General features: G+C 43.3%; 1 protein-coding gene across 3 annotated transcripts in view; it reads left to right on the top strand.

Moving 5' to 3' along the window:
* The window catches only part of LOC139376436 (putative RNA-binding protein Luc7-like 1), a 29240-nt gene that overhangs the window by 1178 nt on the left and 3722 nt on the right, over nucleotides 1-24340 (top strand). For 2 of the 3 annotated variants that reach the window (XR_011627923.1, XM_071119035.1), the window contains exons 2-9: nucleotides 1589-1683; nucleotides 21957-22055; nucleotides 22206-22316; nucleotides 22441-22584; nucleotides 23222-23398; nucleotides 23676-23764; nucleotides 23937-23978; nucleotides 24082-24246. Coding sequence is in view for 1 of the 3 variants with exons in the window: in XM_071119035.1 (XP_070975136.1) it covers nucleotides 1589-1683; nucleotides 21957-22055; nucleotides 22206-22316; nucleotides 22441-22584; nucleotides 23222-23398; nucleotides 23676-23764; nucleotides 23937-23978; nucleotides 24082-24246 (922 nt within the window). In the remaining 2 variants the exon portion in view is untranslated. Of the gene's footprint in view, nucleotides 1-402; nucleotides 474-1588; nucleotides 1684-21956; nucleotides 22056-22205; nucleotides 22317-22440; nucleotides 22585-23221; nucleotides 23399-23675; nucleotides 23765-23936; nucleotides 23979-24081; nucleotides 24247-24340 lie in introns of all 3 variants that reach the window. The other variant, XR_011627924.1, reaches the window with a different exon arrangement.

Genomic DNA, 24340 nt, shown 5'->3' with positions numbered 1-24340 from the left:
AAAAGCTGATGCAAATAGTAAACTCATTTTTTGAAAGTAGAACTACCACAATATTTGTGTTCATTGACAGGAGCTTAAAACAGTCATACCTTGCACTGTATCTACTATATTGTGTAGCATTTGTAGAAGCACCACTTCCATATTAAATGACGTATCTGGCTACAAGGATACAAACATTAAAAACATAACAGCCGCCATTTAGTAAGGATGTCATGTCTACAATGGTAACGTTAAGTCGGATAAACTGACTTCAATCCATGGTTCTTCTTTGGGCTTAATCAGACTAACAAAGTGAGTTTGTCGAGTGGGGTTGTGTGTGAGTGTTGAGATGAATTCAAATTTTTCCCGACATATGTTGCATACAAATTGAACAATTGTGGCCCCTTTATTTTATTCATAAAGGTTCAGTGTATCTTTGCCAGCCTACTTCAATCTGCAAAGGAGTTGCAGAAAAGCCTCATGTTCATCGAGCCGTGAGTCACATGATTTTTAAAGCTGTTATGAACAATAGTAATCCAAACAATTGTTTGCTTTCCGGAAATTGTTGTACTTTTTTTTAGCATCACAACAAGGATATTAAATTCTTCAATGACTCTTTGAATTACAATTTGGAAGTAGTACATGCAGCCTGAACTGAGACATTGTCTGGTTGCACTGAAGGCCAAGGAGCTTTAGACGTCTATTGTCAAGCAAGACATCTATTATCAAGCAATACAATCTGACTTGTGTGTCATTCATATCAACTTCCTTACTACAGGTATGGGCAAGAAAACAGTTCCCATTTTATACTTTTCTACCGTGGGTTTAAAATTCTGCAGCTGAGGTCTTGAAGATGCAGATGGGTACAGTATATGTTGCAGCTCGCAGTGTGTATAAAACTACCATTTTTTTTCCCTTCTTGGTTTTATTATTTACTATGTTGCATTTGTGCCAAGGACTTGGTTGGCGCCAACTATAGGCTAAGCCAAAATCTTTTTTTAAGGGCCTTTTGTTTTGTTGAAGTTAGAAGATCTAGCTTACACAGTAACAGCTGTTACAGGGACACAGGCAGCCCATTTAAGCTGAATGACAATGCCATGAGACCAAGGTAGCCTGATGAACCTGTCCATGTCAATCAATACACCCATACAGTAAGCTTACTACCATGTTGTTTTTCTATAGGCCAACATTCTTTAGTTGAACAAGTGCTTTCAGAAAGACAGGAGAGTGGAAAGTCATTCTGAGTCTTAGCCAAACGTAGGCCTATATTATTACATTATTCATGTAGTTTCGAGGCTCTGGTAAGGTAAGCCTCCAATTCACAGCAGAAAATACATCAAGCCATTAGGGACACGCCACGCAGGCCCCAAGTGGATGTCGTGAATACTGTACAACGGCACACATTCTGTCAGTATGATACATTGTAGCTCAATGTATCTGTTCATATCACCCCAATAAGGAGATTCCCAAGATGCAATTGTAAAAATTGGCAAGTCTATGCCCCTTTACCCTAATATGGGCACACATAGTTATGCTAAAGCATTGGATACCTCGCTCTAGTGGATGAGTATGTGAGGTCTTTCTAACTGTTGGTTTTGTACTGTTTCAGGGGATGAGACGCGACAGAGGGTCAAATTCACTGATGAGAGGGTCTGCAAAAGCCATCTCCTGAACTGCTGTCCCCACGACATCCTCTCCGGAACTGTAAGTAGACTAAGCGCACTCTTCCATTGTGTCTCCTCAAGACAGGGACGGCGGAATACGTTTTGACAGGGGGTGCAGGGAATAAATATTTCTTTAAAGCCTTGTTTAGATATTTTTCTGCTTATAATTTCTTACATTTGGTAGGCTATTTGTTAGTGAACTTGTCTCGTTGCGCTAGAATACTAAATAAAGCCTTGCTAACCAGAATAATGTCCTACATCGATAGAATGAAAGAATGCATCATAAATAATCTAGTTGACATTGGAAAAGTTTTCTCATGCATTTCTGCTTCTCTTGTGGAAGCGAGGACAAGCCTAAGTAAGTTAAGGAGTAAACATGTGCTTAACAAGTGATACAATAAGTTGCATCGACCTACTCTGTGTTCAATAATAGTGTTTAACATGACTTTTGAATGACTACCTCATCTCAGTACTCCACACATACAATTTATATGTAATGTCCCTCAGTCAAGCAGTGAATGTCAAACACAGATTCAACCATAAAGATCAGGGAGGTTTTACAATGCCTCTCAAAGAAGGGCAACAATTTTAATATAAGATTGCGGCGCAGTAGTACGTGTATATCTATCTTTGTCTTATCTTGTAAATAGCCAGTCTTTTTTCGTATATATCTTAATCTCACTTCTATCTACAAACTAAATATATTTTCCTGCAACCCGCCTCACCCAATGCGGTTTGGCTCTGCTATTTTTGTTCCTTATAACTTGAACTTCCATCAGGAGCTAACTAGCTACTAGTCTTTGTTAGCCACGGCTAGCTGTCCTCGCCTCTTTTCCCTGGAATCAGCCAGCCTTAGCTCGGACATCACCTGCCAGTCTGCACAGCGCGATATCAACCCAGAGCATATCGGACTGCTTCTCTCTAACATATCACTGGATTCCTGCTGCTCTGGATCATTACACTAGATCAATACTCCTAGCTAGCTAGCTGAAAACGAGTGGCTACTGTTAGCTAACGCCTCTGTCCCTAAGAAAGCACCAGCTGGCCTCGAGCGAGGCCCGTAGACCAACTTATTCTAGGTCTACAATTACCTCCTTTGCCAATTGGCCTGGACCCTTTATTGTCGACACGGAGCCCTGCCGATCCATCACGACTGGACTGCCGACGAGATTGCCCGATGTGGTCTCAAGAGGCTATTCTGTTACGATATCGCTGCAGAACCATGAGCCTATGATCACTCGGGTACACAACTGATGCCCCCTGGGCTGTTTCAATAACACAGTAACTCATTTTATTTACCTGTTGGCCCCAGCTTCAAGCTCAGGTCCTGTATGTATCTAACTGACCCGCTCTGCCCTTTCTTCGCCATTTACCCATTGTTGTCTTAGCTCTCCTGATGAACACCTGTGATTGCTTTATGCCTCTAATGTCAATATGCCTTGTCTACTGCTGTCTTGGTTAGTTTTTATTGCTTTATTTCACTGTAGCGCCCTCGGTCCTGCCCAAATTGCCTTAGATAGCTCTTTCGTCACACCCCACACACATGCGGGGACCTCGCCTACGTTAATTGATGCCTCCGGAGGCAAAAATTCATCACGCAACGCATAGGTTTACCTCCACTGTACTCACATCCTACCATACCCATGTCTATACATTATGCCTTGAATCTATTCCACCACACCCAGAAATCATCTCCTTTTATTCTGTCCCCAACGCACTAGACAACCAGTTCTTATAGCCTTTAGCCGTTTCCTTATTCTACTCCTCTGTTCCTCTGGTGATGTAGAGGTTAACCCAAGCCCTGTAGCCCCCAGTTCCACTCCTATACCCTAGGCACTATCATTTGTTGACTTCTGTAACCGTAGAAGCCTCCTCCCTAAGTTAATTATTTTCACTGCTTTAGCACACTCCGCCAAAACCCTGATGTCCTTGCCGTGTCTGAATCCTGGCTTAGGAAGGCCACCAAAAATTCAGACATTTCCATCCCCACCTATAACAATTTCCACCAAGATAGAACTGCCAAAGGGGGTGGAGTTAGCCTGCAGGGTTCTGTCATACTATCCAGGTCTGTGCCCAAACATTTCGAGCTTACACTTTTAAAAATCCACCTTTCCAGAAATAAGTCTCCCACTGTTGCCGCTTGTTATAGACCCCCCTCAGCCCCCGGCTGCGCCCTGGACATATGTGAATTGATTGCCCCCCATCTATCTTCAGAGTTCGTACTGTTAGGTGACCTAAACTGGGATATGCTTAACACCCCGGCCATCCTACAATCTAAGCTAGATGCTCTCAATCTAACCCAAATTATCAAGGAACCTACCAGGTACAAACCCAAATCCGTAACCATGGGCACCCTCATAGATCATCCTGACCAACCTGCCCTTTAAATACACCTCTGCTGTCTTCAACCAGGATCTCAGCAATCACTGCCACATTGCCTGCATCCGTAATGGGTCCGCGGTCAAACGACCACCCCTCATCAAAGTCAAATGCTCCCTAAAACACTTCAGCGAGCAGGCCTTTCTAATCGACCTGGCCCAGGTATACTGGAAGGATATTGACCTCATTCTGTCAGTAGAGGATGCCTGGTTATTCTTAAAGTGCTTTCCTCACCATCTTAAATAAGCATGCCCCATTCAAAAAAGATTAGAACCAGGAACAGATATTGCCCTTGGTTCACTCCAGACCTGACTGCCCTTGACCAGCACAAAAACATAATGTGACGCACTGAATTGGCATCAAATAGCCCCCACGATATGTAACTTTTCAGGTAAGTTAGGAACCAATATACACAGGCAGTTAGGAAAACAAAGGCTAGCTTTTTCAAACAGAAATTTGCTTCCTGTAGCACAAACTCCAAAAAGTTCTGGGACACTGTAAAGTCCATGGAGAATAAGAGCACCTCCTCCCAGCTGCCCTCTGCACTGAGGCTTGGAAACACTGTCACCACTGAAATCTACTATAATTGAGAATTTCAATAAGCATTTTTCTACGGCTGGCCATGCTTTCCACCTGGCTACCCCGAACCCGGTCAACAGCTCTGCACTCCTCACAGCAACTTGCCCAAGCCTTCCCCATTTCTCCTTCACCCAAATCTAGATCGCTGATGTTCTGAAAGAGCTGCCAAATCTGGGCCCCTACAAATCAGCAGGGCTAGACAATCTGGACCCTCTTTCTACAATGATCCGCCACAATTGTTGCAACCCCTATTACTAGCCCGTTCAACCTCTCTTCGTATCGTCTGAGATCCCCAAAGATTGGAAAGCTGCTGCGGTCATCCCCCTCTTCAATGGGGGAGGCACTCTAGACCCAAACTGTTACAGACTTATATCTATCCTACCCTGCCTTTCTAAGGTCTTTGAAAGCCAAGTTAACAAACAGATCACCTACCATTTCGAATCCCACCGCTTCTCCGCTATGCAATCTGGTTTCCAAGCTGGTCATGGGTGCACCTCAGCCACGCTCAAGGTCCTAAACGATATCATAACCGCCATCGACAAAAGACAATACTGTGTAGCCGTATTCATCGACCTGGCCAAGGCTTTCGATTCTGTCAATCACCACATTCTTATCGGCAGACTCAACAGCCTTGGTTTCTCAAATGACTTCCTCGCCTGGTTCACCAACTACTTTGCAGACAGAGTTCAGTGTGTCAAATCGGAGGGACCTGTTGTCGAGACCTCTGGCAGTCTCTATGGAGGTGCCACAGGGTTCAATTCTCGGGCCGACTCTCTAAATCATTTAAATCAAATCAAATTTTATTTGTCACATACACATGGTTAGCAGATGTTAATGCGAGTGTAGCGAAATGCTTGTGCTTCTAGTTCCGACAATGCAGTAATAACCAACAAGTAATCTAACTAACAATTCCAAAACTACTGTCTTATACACAGTGTAAGGGGATAAAGAATATGTACATAAGGCTATATGAATTAATGATGGTACAGAGCAGCATAGGCAAGATACAGTGGATGATATCGAGTACAGTATATACATATGCGTATGTAAACAAAGTGGCATAGTTAAAGTGGCTAGTGATACATGTATTACATAAGGATGCATTCGATGATATAGAGTACAGTATATACGTATGCATATGAGATGAATAATGTAGGGTAAGTAACATTATATAAAGGTAGCATTGTTTAAAGTGGCTAGTGATATATTTACATTTCCTATCAATTCCCATTATTAAAGTGGCTGGAGTTGAGTCAGTGTCATTGTCAGTGTGTTGGCAGCAGCCACTCAATGTTAGTGGTGGCTGTTTAACAGTCTGATGGCCTTGAGATAGAAGCTGTTTTTCAGTCTCTCGGTCCCGGCTTTGATGCACCTGTACTGACCTGGATGATAGCGGGGTGAACAGGCAGTGGCTCGGGTGGTTGATGTCCTTGATGATCTTTATGGCCTTCCTGTAACATCGGGTGGTGCAGGTGTCCTGGAGGGCAGGTAGTTTGCCCCCGGTGATGCGTTGTGCAGACCTCACTACCCTCTGGAGAGCCTTACGGTTGAGGGCGGAGCAGTTGCCGTACCAGGCGGTGATACAGCCCGACAGGATGCTCTCGATTGTGCATCTGTAGAAGTTTGTGAGTGCTTTTGGTGACAAGCCAAATTTCTTCAGCCTCCTGAGGTTGAAGAGGCGCTGCTGCGCCTTCTTCACGATGCTGTCTGTGTGTGTGGACCAATTCAGTTTGTCTGTGATGTGTATGCCGAGGAACTTAAAACTTGCTACCCTCTCCACTACTGTTCCATCGATGTGGATAGGGGGGTGTTCCCTCTGCTGTTTCCTGAAGTCCACAATCATCTCCGTAGTTTTGTTGACGTTGAGTGTGAGGTTATTTTCCTGACACCACACTCCGAGGGCCCTCACCTCCTCCCTGTAGGCCGTCTCGTCGTTGTTGGTGATCAAGCCTACCACTGTTGTGTCGTCCGCAAACTTGATGATTGAGTTGGAGGCGTGGGTGAACAGGGAGTACAGGAGAGGGCTCAGAACGCACCCTTGTGGGGCCCCAGTGTTGAGGATCAGCGGGGAGGAGATGTTGTTGCCTACCCTCACCACCTGGGGGCGGCCCGTCATGAAGTCCAGTTGCACAGGGCGGGGTCGAGACCCAGGGTCTCGAGCTTGGAGGGTACTATGGTGTTGAATGCCGAGCTGTAGTCGATGAACAGCATTCTCACATAGGTATTCCTCTTGTCCAGATGGGTTAGGGCAGTGTGCAGTGTGGTTGAGATTGCATCGTCTGTGGACCTATTTGGGCGGTAAGCAAATTGGAGTGGGTCTAGGGTGTCAGGTAGGGTGGAGGTGATATGGTCCTTGACTAGTCTCTCAAAGCACTTCATGATGACGGATGTGAGTGCTACGGGGCGGTAGTCGTTTAGCTCAGTTACCTTAGCTTTCTTGGGAACAGGAACAATGGTGGCCCTCTTGAAGCATGTGGGAACAGCAGACTGGTATAGGGATTGATTGAATATGTCCGTAAACACACCGGCCAGCTGGTCTGCGCATGCTCTGAGGGCGCGGCTGGGGATGCCGTCTGGGCCTGCAGCCTTGCGAGGGTTAACACGTTTAAATGTTTTACTCACCTCGGCTGCAGTGAAGGAGAGACCGCATGTTTTCGTTGCAGGCCGTGTCAGTGGCACTGTATTGTCCTCAAAGCGGGCAAAAAAGTTATTTAGTCTGCCTGGGAGCAAGACATCCTGGTCCGTGACTGGGCTGGATTTCTTCCTGTAGTCCGTGATTGACTGTAGACCCTGCCACATGCCTCTTGTGTCTGAGCCGTTGAATTGAGATTCTACTTTGTCTCTGTACTAACGCTTAGCTTGTTTGATAGCCTTGCGGAGGGAATAGCTGCACTGTTTGTATTCGGTCATGTTACCAGACACCTTGCCCTGATTTAAAAGCAGTTCCACACGAATGCTGCCATCAATCCACGGTTTCTGGTTAGGGAATGTTTTAATCGTTGCTATGGGAACGACATCTTCAACGCACGTTCTAATGAACTCGCACACCGAATCAGCGTATTCGTCAATATTGTTATCTGACGCAATACGAAACATGTCCCAGTCCACGTGATGGAAGCAGTCTTGGAGTGTGGAGTCAGCTTGGTCGGACCAGCGTTGGACAGACCTCAGCGTGGGAGCCTCTTGTTTTAGTTTCTGTCTGTATGCAGGGATCAACAAAATGGGGTCGTGGTCAGCTTTTCCGAAAGGGGGGCGGGGCAGGGCCTTATACGCGTCGCGGAAGTTAGAGTAACAATGATCCAAGGTCTTTCCACCCCTGGTTGCGCAATCGATATGCTGATAAAATTTAGGGAGTCTTGTTTTCAGATTAGCCTTGTTAAAATCCCCAGCTACAAGGAATGCAGCCTCCGGATAAATCGTTTCCAGTTTGCAGAGAGTTAAATAAAGTTAGTTCAGAGCCATCGATGTGTCTGCTTGGGGGGGGATATATACGGCTGTGATTATAATCGAAGAGAATTCTCTTGGTAGATAATGCGGTCTACATTTGATTGTGAGGAATTCTAAATCAGGTGAACAGAAGGATTTGAGTTCCTGTATGTTTCTTTCATCACACCATGTCACGTTAGCCATAAGGCATACGCCCCCGCCCCTCTTCTTACCAGAAAGATGTTTGTTTCTGTCTGCGCGATGCGTGGAGAAACCCGTTGGCTGCACTGCCTCGGGTAGCGTCTCTTCAGTGAGCCACGTTTCCGTGAAGCAAAGAACGTTGCAGTCTCTGATGTCCCTCTGGAATGCTACCCTTGCTCGGATTTCATCAACCTTGTTGTCAAGAGACTGGACATTGGCAAGAAGAATGCTAGCGAGTGGTGCACGGTGTGCCCGTCTCCGGAGTCTGACCAGAAGACCGCCTCGTTTCCCTCTTTTTCGGAGTCGTTTTTTTGGGTCGCTGCATGGAATCCACTCCGTTGTCCTATTTGTAAGGCAGAACACAGGATCCGCGTCGCAAAAAACATATTCTTGGTCGTACTGATGATGAGTTGACGCTGATCTTATATTCAGTAGTTCTTCTCGACTGTATGTAATGAAACCTAAGATGACCTGGGGTACTAATGTAAGAAATAACACGTAAAAAAACAAAACTGCATAGTTTCCTAGGAACGCGAAGCGAGGCGGCCATCTCTGTCGGCGCCGGAAGTCACTGTATGCATCAATGATGTCGCTCTTGCGGCTGGTTTTTCTCTGATCCACCTCTACGCAGACGACACCATTCTGTGTACTTCTGGCCCTTCTTTGGGCACTGTTTACAAACCTCCCAACGGACTTCAGTGGCATCCAACTGCTCTTAAATGCAAGTAAAACTAAATGCATGCTCTTCAACCGATCGGTGCCCGCACCCGCCCGCCTAGCATCACTTCTCTGGATGGTTCTGACTTAGAGTATGTGGACAACTACAAATAGTGGGGCAAAAAAGTATTTAGTCAGCCACCAATTGTGCAAGTTCTCCCACTTAAAAAGATGAGAGGCCTGTAATTTTCATCATAGGTACACTTCAACTATGACCGACAAAATGAGGGATAAAAATCCAGAAAATCACATTGTAGGATTTTTAATGAATTTATTTGCAAATTATGGTGGAAAATAAGTATTTGGTCACCTACAAACAAGCAAGATTTCTGGCTCTCACAGACCTGTAACTTCTTCTTTAACCTGTTGCGACGACCAAACCCGGATCCGGGATTCTATTTATAGACCTAAGCTCATTACCATAACGCAACGTTAACTATTCATGAAAATCGCAAATGAAATGAAATAAATATGCTAGCTCTCAAGCTTAGCCTTTTGTTAACAACACTGTCATCTCAGATTTTCAAAATATGCTTTTCAACCATAGGAAAACAATAATTTGTGTAACAGTAGCTAGCTAGCGTAGCATTTAGCGTTAGCATTAGCGTTAGCATTAGCGTTAGCATTTAGCAGGCAACTATCACAAAAACAAGTAAAGCCTTCAAATAAAATAACTTACCTTTGAAGAACTTCTGATGTTTTCAATGAGGAGACTCTCAGTTAGATAGCAGATGCTCCGTTTTTCCAAAAAGATTCTTTGTGTATTAGAAATAACTCCGTTTTGTACATCACATTTGGCTACCAAAAAAAAAAAAAAAAAAAAAAAAAAAAAAAAATTCAGCCCTCAAAACGCGAACTTTTTTCCAAATTAACTCCATAATATCGACTGAAACATCGCAAACGTGGTTTAGAATCAATCCTCAAGGTGTTTTTCCACATATCTCTTCAATGATATATCCTTCGTGGAAGCCTGGTTTCTCCTTGCTCTCAAATGGAAAAATAATTGCACCTGGCTTTACGCTCCAATTTCGACGCAGGGACACCAGGCGGACACTTGGAAAATGTAGTCTCTTATGGTCAATCTTCCAATGATATGCCTACAAATACGTCACAATGCTGCTAACACTTTGGGGGAACGACAGAAAGTGTAGGCTCATTCCTTGCGCAATCACAGCCATATAAGGAGACAATGGAAAACAGAGCTTCAGAAATTCTGCTCATTTCCTGGTTGATGCATCATCTTGGTTTCGCCTGTAGAATGAGTTCTGGGGCACTTACAGACAATATCTTTGCAGATTCTGAAACTTCAGAGTGTTTTCTTTCAAAAACTGTCAAGAATATGCATAGTCGAGCATCTTTTCGTGACAAAATATTGCGCTTAAAACGGGAACGTTTTTTATCCAAAAATGAAATAGCGCCCCTAGAGATCAAAGAGGTTAAGAGACTCCTTTGTCCTCCACTCGTTACCTGTATTAATGGCACCTGTCTGAACTTGTTATCAGTATAAAAGACACCTGTCCACAATCTCAAACAGTCACACTCCAAACTCCACTATGGCCAAGACCAAAGAGCTGTCAAAGGACACCAGAAACAAAATTGTAGACCTGCACCAGGCTGGGTAGACTGAATCTGCAATAGGTAAGCAGCTTGGTTTGAAGAAATCAACTGTGGGAGCAATTATTAGGAAATGGAAGACATACAAGACCACTGATAATCTCTCTCGATCTGGGGCTCCACGCAAGATCTCACCTCGTGGGGTCAAAATGATCACAAGAACGGTGAGCAAAAATCCCAGAACCACACGGGGGGACCTAGTGAATAACCTGCAGAGAGCTGCGACCAAAGTAACAAAGCCTACCATCAGTAACACACTACGCCGCCAGGGACTCATCCTGCAGTGCCAGACGTGTCCCCCTGCTTAAGCCCAATACATGTCCAGGCCCGCCTGAAGTTTGCTAGAGTGCATTTGGATGATCCAGAAGAAGATTGGGAGAATGTCGTATGGTCAGATGAAACCAAAATATAACTTTTTGGTAAAAACTCAACTCGTTGTGTTTGGAGGACAAAGAATGCTGAGTTGCATCCAAAGAACACCATACCTACCGTGAAGCATGGGGGTGGAAACATCATGCTTTGGGGCTGTTTTTCTGCAAAGGGCCCAGGTTGACTGATCCGTGTAAAGGAAAGAATGAATGGGGCCATGTATCGTGAGATTTTGAGTGAACCTCCTTCCATCAGCAAGGGCATTGAAGATGAAACGTGGCTGGGTCTTTCAGCATGACAATGATCCCAAACACACCGCCCGGGCAGCAAAGGAGGGAGGCTTTGTAAGAAGCATATCAAGGTCCTGGAGTGGCCTAGCCAGTCTCCAGATCTCAACCCCATAGAAAATCTTTGGAGGGAGTTGAAAGTCCGTGTTGCCCAGCAACAGCCCCAAAACATCACTGCTCTAGAGGAGATCTGCATGGAGGAATGGGCCAAAATACCAGCAACAGTGTGTGAAAACCTTGTGAAGACTTACAGAAAACATTTGACCTTTGTCATTGCCAACAAAGGGTATATAACAAAGTATTGAGAAACTTTTGTTATTGACCAAATACTTATTTTCCACCATAATTTGCAAATAAATTCATTAAAAATCCTACAATGTGATTTTCTGGGGGAAAAAAAATTCTCATTTTGTCTGTCATAGTTGAAGTGTACCTATGATGAAAATTACAGGCCTCTCTCATCTTTTTAAGTGGGAGAACTTGCACAATTGGTGGCTGACTAAATATTTTTTTGCCCCACTACCTAGGTGTCTGGTTAAACTGTAAACTCTCCTTCCAGACTCACATTGAGCATCTCCAATCCAAATTAAGTCTAGAATCGGCTTCCTATTTCTCAACAAAGCATCCTTCACTCATGCTGCCAAACATACCCTTGTAAAACTGACTATCCTAACAATCCTTGACTTCGGCGATGTCATTTACAAAATAGCCTCCAGCGCTCTACTCAGCAAACTGGATGTAGTCTATCACAGTGCCATCCGTTTCATCACCAAAGCCCCATATACTACCCACCACTGCGACCTGTATGCTCACGTTGGCTGGCCCTCGCTTCATATTCATCCCCAAATCCACTGGCTCCAGGTCATCTATAAGTCTTTGCTGGGTGAAGCCCCGCCTTATCTCAGCTCACTGTTCACCATAGCAGCACCCGCCTGTAGCATGCGCTCCAGCAGGTATATTTCACTGGTCATCCCCAAAGCCAATTCCTCCTTCGGCCGCCTTTCCTTCCAGTTCTCTGCTGCCAATGACTGGAACGAACTGCAGAAATCACTGAAGCTGGAGACTCCTATCTCCCTCACTAACTTAAGCATCAGCTATCAGAGCAGCTTACAGATCATTGCACCTATACATAGCCCATCTGTAATTAGCCCATCCAACTACAGCATCCCCATATTTTTATTTATTTGATTAATATATTTTTTATTCTCCTTTGCACCTTCAGTATCTCTACTTGCACATCCATCTTCTGTACATCTATCACTCCAGTGTTTATTTGCTGAGTTGTAATTATTTCGCCACTAAGGCCTATTTATTGCCTTGCCTCCCTAATCTTCATTTGCACACACTTTATATAGACTTTTCTATTGTGTTATTGACTGTATTTTTGTTTATTCCATGTGTAACTCTGTTTCACACTGCTTTGCATTATCGTGGCCACGTCACAGTTGTAAATGAGAACTTGTTCTTAACTGGCTTACCTGGTTAAATAAAGGTAAAATTAAAAATCTATTGGTAGATGGTAAAAAAAAACACAAAAAAAGCATTCCTTTGCACATGGTTAAGATAGGGCTGGGTGATATATCATTAATTATCGAGGTAATTCATTCCCTCAACTAAATAAAAAGGTCTAGATTAATTTTCGATGTCGATATAGAATAATTAGGTACAGCAGTCCGTTTCACCTCTGACACAGCTAGGAACGTGTGGAGAAGTGACACTATGCACGTGGAGAGGTATACGCCCACTAAAAAACACGTAGCACCTCGAGGGATGGATTAGCCACTATTAACCTCGAAAAATGAGTGATGTAGGTGAAAACAGTGGCAGTGATAGCCATGGAGGAGCAGCTTCCAACGAAGAAATTATTGATAAAGGGTTAAAATGTTTCAGTAATATTGTTTTGGCTTTTTGAAGTCTGACAAAGAGCAGAGCAATGTTCGGTGCAAATTGTGGCGTAGACCGGTGGCTACCAATTCTGGTAATACGACAAACCTTTTTCACCGTCTGAAGCAAAATCACTCTTTGGAACATGCAGGAAGTTTGAGTTTGTCACGGTATTGATAAACGCCCCTCAAGTACCAGCCAATCTAGGGATGTTTGCCCGAAGCAGTCAACACTGACAGCGTTTATGCCCTACAAGCAAACATTGAAAAGACAGACCTCACAAATGCTATTATGCATTGCATTGCTAAGGACATGCTACCAATTAGCACAGTCGAAAAGGAAGGTTTCAAGAGGCTTATCAATTTAATTTACCCCAGGTAAGTGGTCCCTGGCCGCAAACATTTCTCTCACACTGCACTGCCTAAACTCTACGCCGAGTGTAGGGAAAAAGTTGAGGAACAGCTCGACAGATTTTTACATATTTTTCTACTCCTACCGATCTCTGGTCTAGTCGCACGTCAGAGCCTTATATTAGCCTCACTATCCGCTATTTTGACAAAGAGTGGAATCTTCAAAATAAATGCCTTCAAACATCATACTTTCCCGACAACCAAACGGCTGAAGCTATAGCATTGACGCTCTCACCTCCTGGGGACTCAGTCAAGACAGACAGGTCTGCATTACAACAAATAGGGGTGTGAACGTGGTGAAGGCTGCTCAAACCAACAAATGGACCCGACTGCAATGTTTTGGACGTTGTCTGCACTTGGCCAATGGTAAGTAACCTTGTCAATTGTGTATATTTGAAGTGGTTGGTAAAATGAAACTAAATTTGCTTTTTTTTTTCATCGACTGATTAAGTAAAATATTACATTTGTACGTAACTAAAGAGAGAATTGTGATTTTTAACATTTTTATTAAAATCTCTTTCTCTTAGTGGTTAGAGACAAACGGGTAGATCGAGCAATTGGAGTGTGTAAGAAAGTGGTAGGTGCGTTTTCCTATTTGTGGAAAAGAACAGAGACCTGGCAGTTGCTCAAAAGAACGCAACCTACCCCAGCAAAAGTTGGTGACAGAGTCACCTATCAGGTGGGGATCACGTCAAAAGATGGTGCAAAGGGTACTGGAGCAGGAGAAAGCCATTTCGCAGGTCTTGTCCAGTGACTATAAGACCAGGCACTTAACTCCCACCTATACAGGTACAGATGATCTTGAGTCCATCATCAACCAGGCATTGACCCCATTCCTAGAATTCACAAATGCTCCTTCTGGTGAGTCCTTTATGCCAGTGTGTCTTACCTGAAGCTGGAACTACACCTGTTCAGTACAGACGTCATGAAACCGAGCTCACCCAAATCATCAAAACAATAGTCATGGACTATCTGAATGAGAAATAGATGACCTCCTGGACATAACCTTGTTAGTCGACCCTCGGTTTAAATCAACACGAGCAAGAACTGTCACACAGATAGTCAATGAGGGACATGAAAACCCAAGCCCAGCACAGGGAGACGTTGCTGCTGCTTCACCACAACTGCCAGCTAAAAAGAATCTCTGGGCATTTTTTTCCAAAAAGCCATGCTCCACTACCACAGGTCTTACTGAAATCCAGCTGGTAGAAAAGGAACTCAGCTACAAACTTCAGTCTACTGATGCTGACCGTGAAACCAATCCACTGGACGGACTGGTGGACAATCCACCCCAAAAACTTTCCAAAGTCAGCCACCTGGCAAAGCGCTGCCTGTTCATTCCTGCGACCAGCTCCCCTTCAGTGTTTTTTAGCACAGGTGACAACATGGGGACCTGCCATAGGGCAGCTTTAAAGCCAGAGACCGTAGACAGGCTTGTCTTTCTTGCTTGTAAGACAGCAACTGCCCCAACTTCAACTGTGATGTGCCATTAGGCTAACAGTTATAATGCATATTGACTTGCACAATTTGTTTTTTATTTCTTGTTCATAACTTGTAAGGCTTTATAGCTTGACAAAAAAAAAAGTGCAGTTAAGGTTTTTTGTGAGTTCTACTTCTGACAATAAATAAGAAACAATAATCCTTTGGTTTGTTCAGGCATTCTTGAGTCTGGCGCAGACATGCACCATTTATACATTATTTGATTAATATCGTGGTAATTGATTTGCCATATCGCCCAGCCCTAGGTTAAGTTATTAATTACACTTTGGATGGTGTATCAATACACCCAGTCACCTAAATAGATACAGGAAGGAAACTGCTCAGGGATTTCACCATAGTACCAATTGTGACTTTAAAACAGAGTTTAATGGCTTGATAGGATGGATCAACATTGTAGATACTCCACAATACTAACCTAAATGACAAGAGTGAAAAGGAAGTCTGTACAGAATACAAATATTCCAAAACATGCATCCTCTTTGCAGTAAGGCACTAAAGTAAAACTGCAAAAGAAATTGTCTAAGAAATTATGGCTGACCCCAATTAGTCAACTGGTCGATTGTTTGTTCGATAGGCTGTTGGTCGACCAATATTGTTATTTTTGTTGAGCAGTAGCAAATATATGTATCTCTATACGCACATCTATACACACTTCCCCATTACATATAGTACATTCAGAAAGTATTCAGACCTGTGACTTTTTCCACATTTTGGTACGTTAATGCTTTATTCTAAAGTTGATTCAATAGTTTTTTTCCCTCATCAATTTACACACTACCCCTTAATGACAAAGCAAAAACAGGTTTTCAATAAAGTTCAGTTTATTTTTTAGGTATTCCAATGCTTTACTCCAAGCTGTAGAAACATCTCAAGGATGATCAATAGAAGCAGGATGCACCTGAGCTCTATTTTGAGTCTCATAGCAGTACTGAGTACCTACGTAAGGTATTTGTTTATTTTTAATACATTTGCAAAAATGTCAACCTGTTTTCGCTTTGTCGTTATGGGGTATTGTGTGTAGATTTGAGGGGAAAGGGTCTGAATACTTTCCAAATGCACTGTATATCACCAGTAGCACATTTACTGTTAATTCCTATAATTTCTAATCAATAATGTTTGTTTGGTTATGGTAACATCTAATTTTATTTGTCACATGCGCCGAATACAACAGGTGTAGGGTAGACCTTACCGTGAAATGCTTACTTACAAGCCCTTGGATGAGTAACGTCTGGAGGAAACCTGACACCATCGCTATGGTGGTAGCAGCATCATGCTGTGGGGATATTTTTCAGCGGCAGGGACTGGGAGACTAGTCAGGATCGAGGGAAAGATGAACGGAACAAAGTACAGAGATCCTTGATGAAAAACGGTTCCAGAGCGCTCAGGACCTCAGACTGGGGTGAAGGTTCACTTTCCAGCAGGACAATGACCCTAAGCACACAATTAAGTCAATGCAGGAGTGGCTTCGGAACAAGTCTCCGAATGTCCTTGAGTAGCCCAGCCAGAGACCAGATTGAACCCGATCAAGCATCTCTGGTGAGACCTGTAAATAGCTGTGCAGTGACACTCCCCATCCAACCTGACAGAGCTTGAGCGGATCTACAGAGAAGAATGCAATTGTGCCAAGCTTGTAGTGTCATACCCAAGAAGACTCAAGGCTGTAATCGCTGCCGAAGGTGTTTCAACAAAGTACTGAGTAAAGGGTCTGAATACTTAGGTGAATGTAATATTTCACGCTGTAACATAACAAAATGGGGAAAAAGTCATGGTCTGAATACATTCCAAATGCACTGTATTTGGAAAAATACACATTGGCTGCATCATGTTATGCTTGTCATTGTCAAGGACCTAGGGAGTTTTTCAGATGAAAAGAAATGTAAGAGCTAAGCAAAGGCAAAATTTTGCATAGGCAAAATCCTAGAGGAAAACATGGTTGTCTGCTTTCCAACAGACGCTGGGAGACAAATTCACCTTTCACCAGGACAATAACCTAAAACGAGGCCAAATGTGCACTGGAGTTGCTTATCAAGACCACATTGAGTGGCCTAGTTAGTTTTGAATTCAAAAAACATGTTTTCACTTTGCGATGGGGTTTTGTGTGTAGATTGGTGAGGGGAAAAAATGATCAATTTTGAATTCCATCTGTAACACAAAATATGGATTAAGTCGAATAGTTTCTGAAGGCATTGTACATACAAAATGACTGAATGTCATCAGTTTGACCAGTTTTAAAGAAATGAAAAGCTGTGAAAACGATCCATGTTTCTGATTAGTATTTAAGTTGATCTTGGATACATGATTTATGTGTCCGAAAATGAAATACTGTCAGCTTTTATTTCGCTGAAAAAAATGATCACGTTTAGGCTACACAACAGTCCTTATCCATACATTCACATTCTCTCAAGATGCTGAAAGAAAGAAGTCATATTTCTCTACTCTTGTTCCTGAGACAAATTAATAATTGGTGGGTCCTTTTACTGCAATAAACTTAATTATGCAGGAGTTAATGGTCTACATATGAGCCTACAGTCAGTGTCCAGACTTCAGTTATTATTACTGTTCCCATCTGAACTTCAAGGTTACGCAAACCAGGGGGTGCTGCTGCACCCCTACTTTCGCTGTCTCTGCCTCCCTACTTTCGCTGTCTCTGCCTCCAGGGCTCTAAAGTGTGATCATGTTAGTCTTCTATGCTCCTACACTTTTTTTATATGGAATCTCCAAGGAAAAAAACACCCAGACAATAATTAATGATTAGGCTTTGCTAGCCCAAACTTTTTTTGAACGGTTATTACTGGCGATTTTATTTTTTTATTTTGTTATTTTGTATTTAAATTCTCCATTCTAGGGGCATATACCATGTCACAGCCATTCTGAAACCACTTACATGATTGAACAAGGCGCTTTATAAATGGTTAACTCATTAGCTAGCTAAACATTTGGGGGCACATAAAGACAGCGATAACTTCTTAGAATTACATTTTTTCTTTAGGAGATGATCATAGCAATGAATGAAGGACACATCTTTTTATTTTTGTGGAGGGGGGGGGGGGGTAGATCAGCTTCAATATTGCAGATTGAACCCAAAATAATTGTTTGCATCATTTGTAATCCCCCCCCCCTTGGAGTAAACTAGCGGCCAACAATACATCTTCTACTGCTACCTATTACTACAGTGAGTGTACAAAACCATTACGAACACCTGCTCTTTCCTGACAGATTCACCAGGTGAAAGATATGAAGGCTTTTTAAGCCTTAAGACAATTGAGACATGGATTGTGTATGTGTACCATTAAGAGGGTGAATGGGCAAGACAAAAGATTTAAGTGCCTTTGAACAGGGTATTGTAGTAGGTGCCAGGCGCTTCGGTTTGTGTCAAGAACTTAAACACTGCTGGGTTTTTCACACTTAACAGTTTCCTGTGTCTATCAACAATAGTCCACTACCCAAAGGACTTCTAGCCAACTTAACGCAACTGTGGCCAATGACACCTTCTAGAGTCCTTGGCCCAACGAATTGAGGCTTTTCTGAGGGCAAAAGAGTAGATGAATCTTAATATTAGGAAGGTGTTTTTAATGTTTTGTACACTGTGTGTAAATGAATGGACAAAGCCATCGATCACATGGCATCATTTGTTCCTATGTGAAGACTCAATAACACATTGAAGCCAAATTAAGTCCTTTAAGTTCGCGTCTCATGGAAGACATAACATACAAAGTTTGAGCTACTCCTGGAAGTGATGTTACACGCTAGCTCAGTGTTGCCCCCCCTCATTGAGTAACTCCAGTTGAAGGCCAACTAGGGTACTGCAGTCTGCCAAAAGCATCTCAATTATACTTCTGTGTGCACCCATTGAGCTATAGAAGAGACACGACCATATCTCCTCCCTGTGTGACCACTACCATCTCTCTCAAAATCAATGACTGGGCACCGACTGCATCCCTAGGCGTCCTACAAATAGAATATCAGAGTTCGGAGTGTGACGGCACATCAGAATGAGTTCTTCATCCAATATCACCTATGACAGCTGTGAGCAGCCAGCCGCATCCCCTAACCAGCCATTAGCCTTCTTAGCTGCTTCTCTCCGTCGGTTCCTTCTGCGCCTCTGTCAGTTTTAAAATGTTATTTAGCCGCGACGGCGAGCTGGGATGGGGTTTCTGTTACATTCGTTTAAAATATTAGCGCGGCTTGCAGTGCGAGCGAAGTGGATACGTATCTTTTAGTTTCGCCTGTAAGACCAAGCAGGCCAGTCTGACTAGGCTTCGTTGTCACAGCCTCTAAGTACCACTGCCATAGAGGAAAAGTAGAGCACAGGGGCAGCCATGCTTGTGCCTTTACATCACTGAAATCCACGAGTATCTAGCCCAAACTCAAAAGTTATGCCCCATATTGCCAGAGCTACAGTCTCCCCTTTCTACTGCGAATTGGCACACGTTTTATTTATATTTATAAACCATGTCGCTGGCTGCAAGTTTTTGGTTTGATAACGATCATGTTTAGTCATGTCATCTAGCTAGCGAACAACATGATACCCTAGCTATGCACAGAAGTGGATGGCACAGAAAAAAAAGGAAATGCATAGATAGTCTACTCAGATGCTCTAAAGGTACGATTCATATGCCATATCAATGTAATTGTAAGATAAATCTGAATCAAATCAGTATTTTTCTGATTTCTTAAATTATGTTTGGTGCCTAACTTTTGGGGAGAGTATGTAGGCTGTGTGTAAAGTTGTCTGAAGAGTAGGCTAAAGATGGTTTCATATAGGATTAGTGGGCTGTCACCTTACTGTCACAATGAAAATGCAGACTATTATGCATTTACAATACCAGTCAAAAGTTTGGACACCTACTCATTTCAGGGGCTTTCCTTTATTTTGACTATTTTCTACGTTGTAGAATAATAGTGAAGACATCAAAACTATGAAATAACACATGTAATCCAAAAAGTTTAGGCAAATCAGAATATATTTGATATTCTTCAAAGTAGCCACCCTTTATGGACTTGGTCTTTTACCACATAGCCCTATCTTCTGTATTCCACCCATACCTTGTCACAACACAACTGATTGGCTCAAACGCATTAAGAAGGAAATAAATTCCACAAAGTAAGGCACACCTGTTAATTGAAATTCATTCCAGGTGACTACCCCATGAAGCTGGTTGAGAGAATGTCAAAGCAAAAGGTGGCTACTTTGAAGAATATCAAAAAAAGAAACGTCCCCTTTTCAGGACCCTGTCTTCCAAAGATAATTTGTAAAAAATCCAAATAACTTCACAGATCTTCATTGTACAAGGTTTAAACAATGTTTCCCATGCTTGTTCAATGAACCATAAACAATTAATGAACATGCACCTGTGGAATGGTCGTTAAGACACTAACGGCTTACCGACAATGGGCAATTAGGTCACAGTTATGAAAACTTAGGACACTAAAGAGGCATTACTACTGGAAAAACACCAAAAGAAAGATGTCCAGGGTCCCTGCTCATTTGCGTTAACGTGCCTTAGGCATTCTGCAAGGAGGCATGAGGACTGCAGATATGGCCAGGGCAATAAATTGGCATATCTGTACTGTGAGACGCCTAAGACGGCGCTACAGGGAGACAGGACAGACAGCTAATCGTCCTCGCAGTGGCAGACCACGTAACACCACCTGCACCGGATTGGTACATCTGAACATCACACCTGCGGGACAGGTAAAGGATGGCAACAATTGCCTGAGTTACACCAGGAATGCACAATCCCTCCATCAGTTCTCAGACTGTGCGCAATAGGCTGAAAGCGGTTGGACTGAGGGCTTGTAGGCCTGTTGTAAAGCAGATCTTCACCAGACATCACCGGCAACAATCACCGGTTTATGGGCATAAACCCAATGTTGCTGAACCAGACAGAACTTGCAAGAAGTGATCTTTGCTGACGAGTGGCAGTTTTGTCTCACTAGGGGTGATGGTCGAAGACATCCTCCTCATGTGGTACCCTTCCTGCGGGCTCATCCTGACATGCCCCTCCAGCATGACAATGCCACCAGCCATACTGCTCGTTCTGTGCGTGATTTCCTGCAAGACAGGAATGTCAGTGTTCTGCCATGGCCAGCGAAGATCCCGGATCTGTCCCATTGAGCACGTCTGGGACCTGTTGTAGGGTGAGGGCTAGGACCACCACCCCCCCCCCCCCCCCCCCCAGAAATGTCTGGGAACTTGCAGGTGGCTTGGTGGAAGAGTGGGGTAACATCTCACAGCAAGAACTGGCAAATCTGGCGCAGTCCATGAGGAGGAGATGCAGCTGGTGGCCACACCAGATACTGACTGTTACTTTTGATTTTGACCCCCCCTTTTGTTCAGGGACACGTTCAGTTTGTCTGTTGAATCTTATGTTCATACAAACATTTACACATGTTAAGTTTGCTGAAAGTAAACGCAGTTGACAGTGAGAAGACGTTTCTTTTTTTTGCGTAGTTTAATATAAAATATATTTTGATGTAGTAACCCAAAAAAATGTTAAACATAAGATTCCATATGTGTTGTTTCATAGTTTTGGTGTCTTCACTATTATTATACAATGTAGAAAATTGTACAAATAAAGACTAACCCTAGAATGAGTAAGTGTGTCCAAACTTGACTGGTACTGTATATTCCTTACTACATTCCTTGGGACCCAATCACAGGTAGGCTTTTGGCCTGGTATCACATCGTTAGTACAATTTTGGTATTGTTACAACCCTACTCTGAAAATATGTACATTTTATTGCAGTTTACACTTTCACTCTTCTGTGCAACATTTAATTTAATTTCTGTTACCTGTATGTAATTATTGAATCAGCAGTTGAAGTGTAGTCAGTAATAGTGGTTAATCTATTCTGAATATTTTGTGACTTCTAAAGTAGTTCATTGCAGACTATGTTGGATCTATGGCTGTGTCTTGACTGGCTAACGTTGACTTCATCAACAGCGTATGGATCTGGGAGAATGTGCAAAGACCCACGACCTGGCACTCCGGGCCGACTATGAAATTGCCTCCAAGGAGAGAGACCTCTTCTTTGAGCTTGACGTAAGTGATATCCACAGTCGGCTTGATTTAAAAACAACTTAATTTATCTCCTCGGGCAAGTAAGTTGTACTTCTCCCAGTTCATTTTACCAGTGCAGAAGTCTTGTGTTCCATTGACTTATATGGCGTTTACTTCTATTGTCGGCAATAGGCTGTGGATCACCTGGAGTCTTTCATTGCCGACTGCGACCGGAGAACAGAGTTGGCCAAGAAACGACTGGTTGAGACCCAAGACGAGATCAGTGCGGAGGTGGCTGAAAAGGTGAGGGCAAGATGAACCTTGTTCACTGAATCTTATTGTGGAGTGTAAGGATGATATGTTGTTGAAAACTTTCTGATTTTGACTCATTTTATGCTGTTGTTGACTTGTGTTTGTTATTCTCCAGGCAGAGACGGTTCACGAGCTGAACGAGGAGATTGGGAAGCTCCTGGCCAAGGCAGAGCAGCTGGGGGCCGAGGGGAATGTGGATGAGGCCCAGAAGGTTCTACAGGAAGTGGAGAAAGTTCGCAGCAGGAAGAGGGATGCTGAGGTGAGGAGGAGGGGTTGTTTTACTCACAGCATGCTTATTTTCCATCAAACTAGCCCACCTCAGACCAAATAGGTTACTGAATACAGAACTCAGACCAAATGGGTTACTGAATGCGTCACTTTAAGAAATGGATCACCAGTCACTTTAATAATGCCACTTTAATAAGGTTTACATATCTTGTCTTACTCATCTCGTATGAGTATATAATACAGTATATACACATACGATCTATTGCCTATGCCGTTCGGTCATTGCTCATCCATATATTTATATGTACATATTCTTATTCCATCCCTTTAGTTAAATGTATGTGTATTAGGAGGTTGTAGCAGAATTGTTAGATATTATTGCACTGTCGGAACTAGAAGCACAAGCATTTCTCTACTCGCTTTAACATCTGCTAACCATGTGTATGTGACCAATACAATTTGATTTGATTTTGAATGTAGACCTGGGTCGTGTTCAGTAGGGCACAATGTAGCAAAAACATTTTGGAATGGAACATTTAAATATTTTCTTATTGGACAAGGTGGAACCATCCTGTTTCACTTAGTTTTTGCCATACTGAACTCGAAACCCCTTCTTTCCTATCCTGATTCATTATCTTTCTCCATCTCTTCGGTTTTGTCCTTCTCAGGAGGAGTACAGAAACTCCATGCCTGCCTCCAGTTTCCAGCAGCAGAAGCTTCGTGTCTGTGAGGTGTGCTCGGCCTACCTGGGTCTCCACGACAACGACCGTCGCCTGGCCGACCACTTTGGCGGGAAGCTGCATCTGGGCTTCATCCAGATCAGGGAGAAACTGGAAGCCCTGAAGGTATGCTCTGAACCACCTCAGACCAAATAGGTTACTGAATACACCTAGCGAGATGTAGAAGTGTAATCCTCAAAAGGGGATTTTCTTTTTGACTGCTTTCCCCTTTTGAGCATTCCACAGGGACTTTGTTTTTGATTAAAGTACAGGAAACATCTCCCTTTTGGGATTAATTTAAATTTTGCCGCAAGAACATTCTTTTTGACATTAGAATGTATTAACATAAGACATTTTGATGTAAACACTGAGGCTAATGTCATTGCTGAACATTTTCTATCAGAAAACCGTCCTGGAAAAGCAGGAGAAGAGGAACCAGGACCGCCTGAAGAGGAGAGAAGAGAGAGAGAAGGAGGAGAAGATGAAGAAGAGGTGGGTCTTAACTTGGCAAAAATCATGAAATTGATGTAGGCAGATTTTATAAACATGTCGGTGGTGATGGCAGCACTTCTTGGAAAATATAATCAATCCATGTACCGAATGTGGAGACATGCAGATATTTTCCCTGTGGTATCTCATCAATTGTTTTCTGTCACTTTTATAGGACCAAATCACGGAGCAGGGAACGGAGCAGGGAACATAGAAGGTTAGTATGGGCCACCAGCCATCTACTGCCACATGAACTCTATTCAATACACTATCTCCTAGTTTATTGCTGTATAAAACACTTCTCTGGGTCCGTGCTGCAGGTCCAGCTCTCGCGACCGTAGGAGACGCCGTTCGCGTTCCTCGTCTCGGGAGAAGCGGCGTTCCTCCCGCTCGCGCTCCAGGGACCGTGAGAGGAGGCGACGCCACCGCAGCCGATCCCGCAGCAAGGGCGCCCGCCACAGCCACGAGCCCAGCTCCCGACACAAGTAGGAGTGTACACACACACACACACACACACACACACACACATCTTATTACTTAAACAAGTGCACACTTAATAATAATAATAATAATAATAAT

Source organism: Oncorhynchus clarkii, chromosome 20 (genome assembly GCF_045791955.1).
Source record: "Oncorhynchus clarkii lewisi isolate Uvic-CL-2024 chromosome 20, UVic_Ocla_1.0, whole genome shotgun sequence".
NCBI lineage: Eukaryota > Metazoa > Chordata > Actinopteri > Salmoniformes > Salmonidae > Oncorhynchus > Oncorhynchus clarkii.
This window is presented reverse-complemented; position numbering and strand designations above follow the sequence as displayed.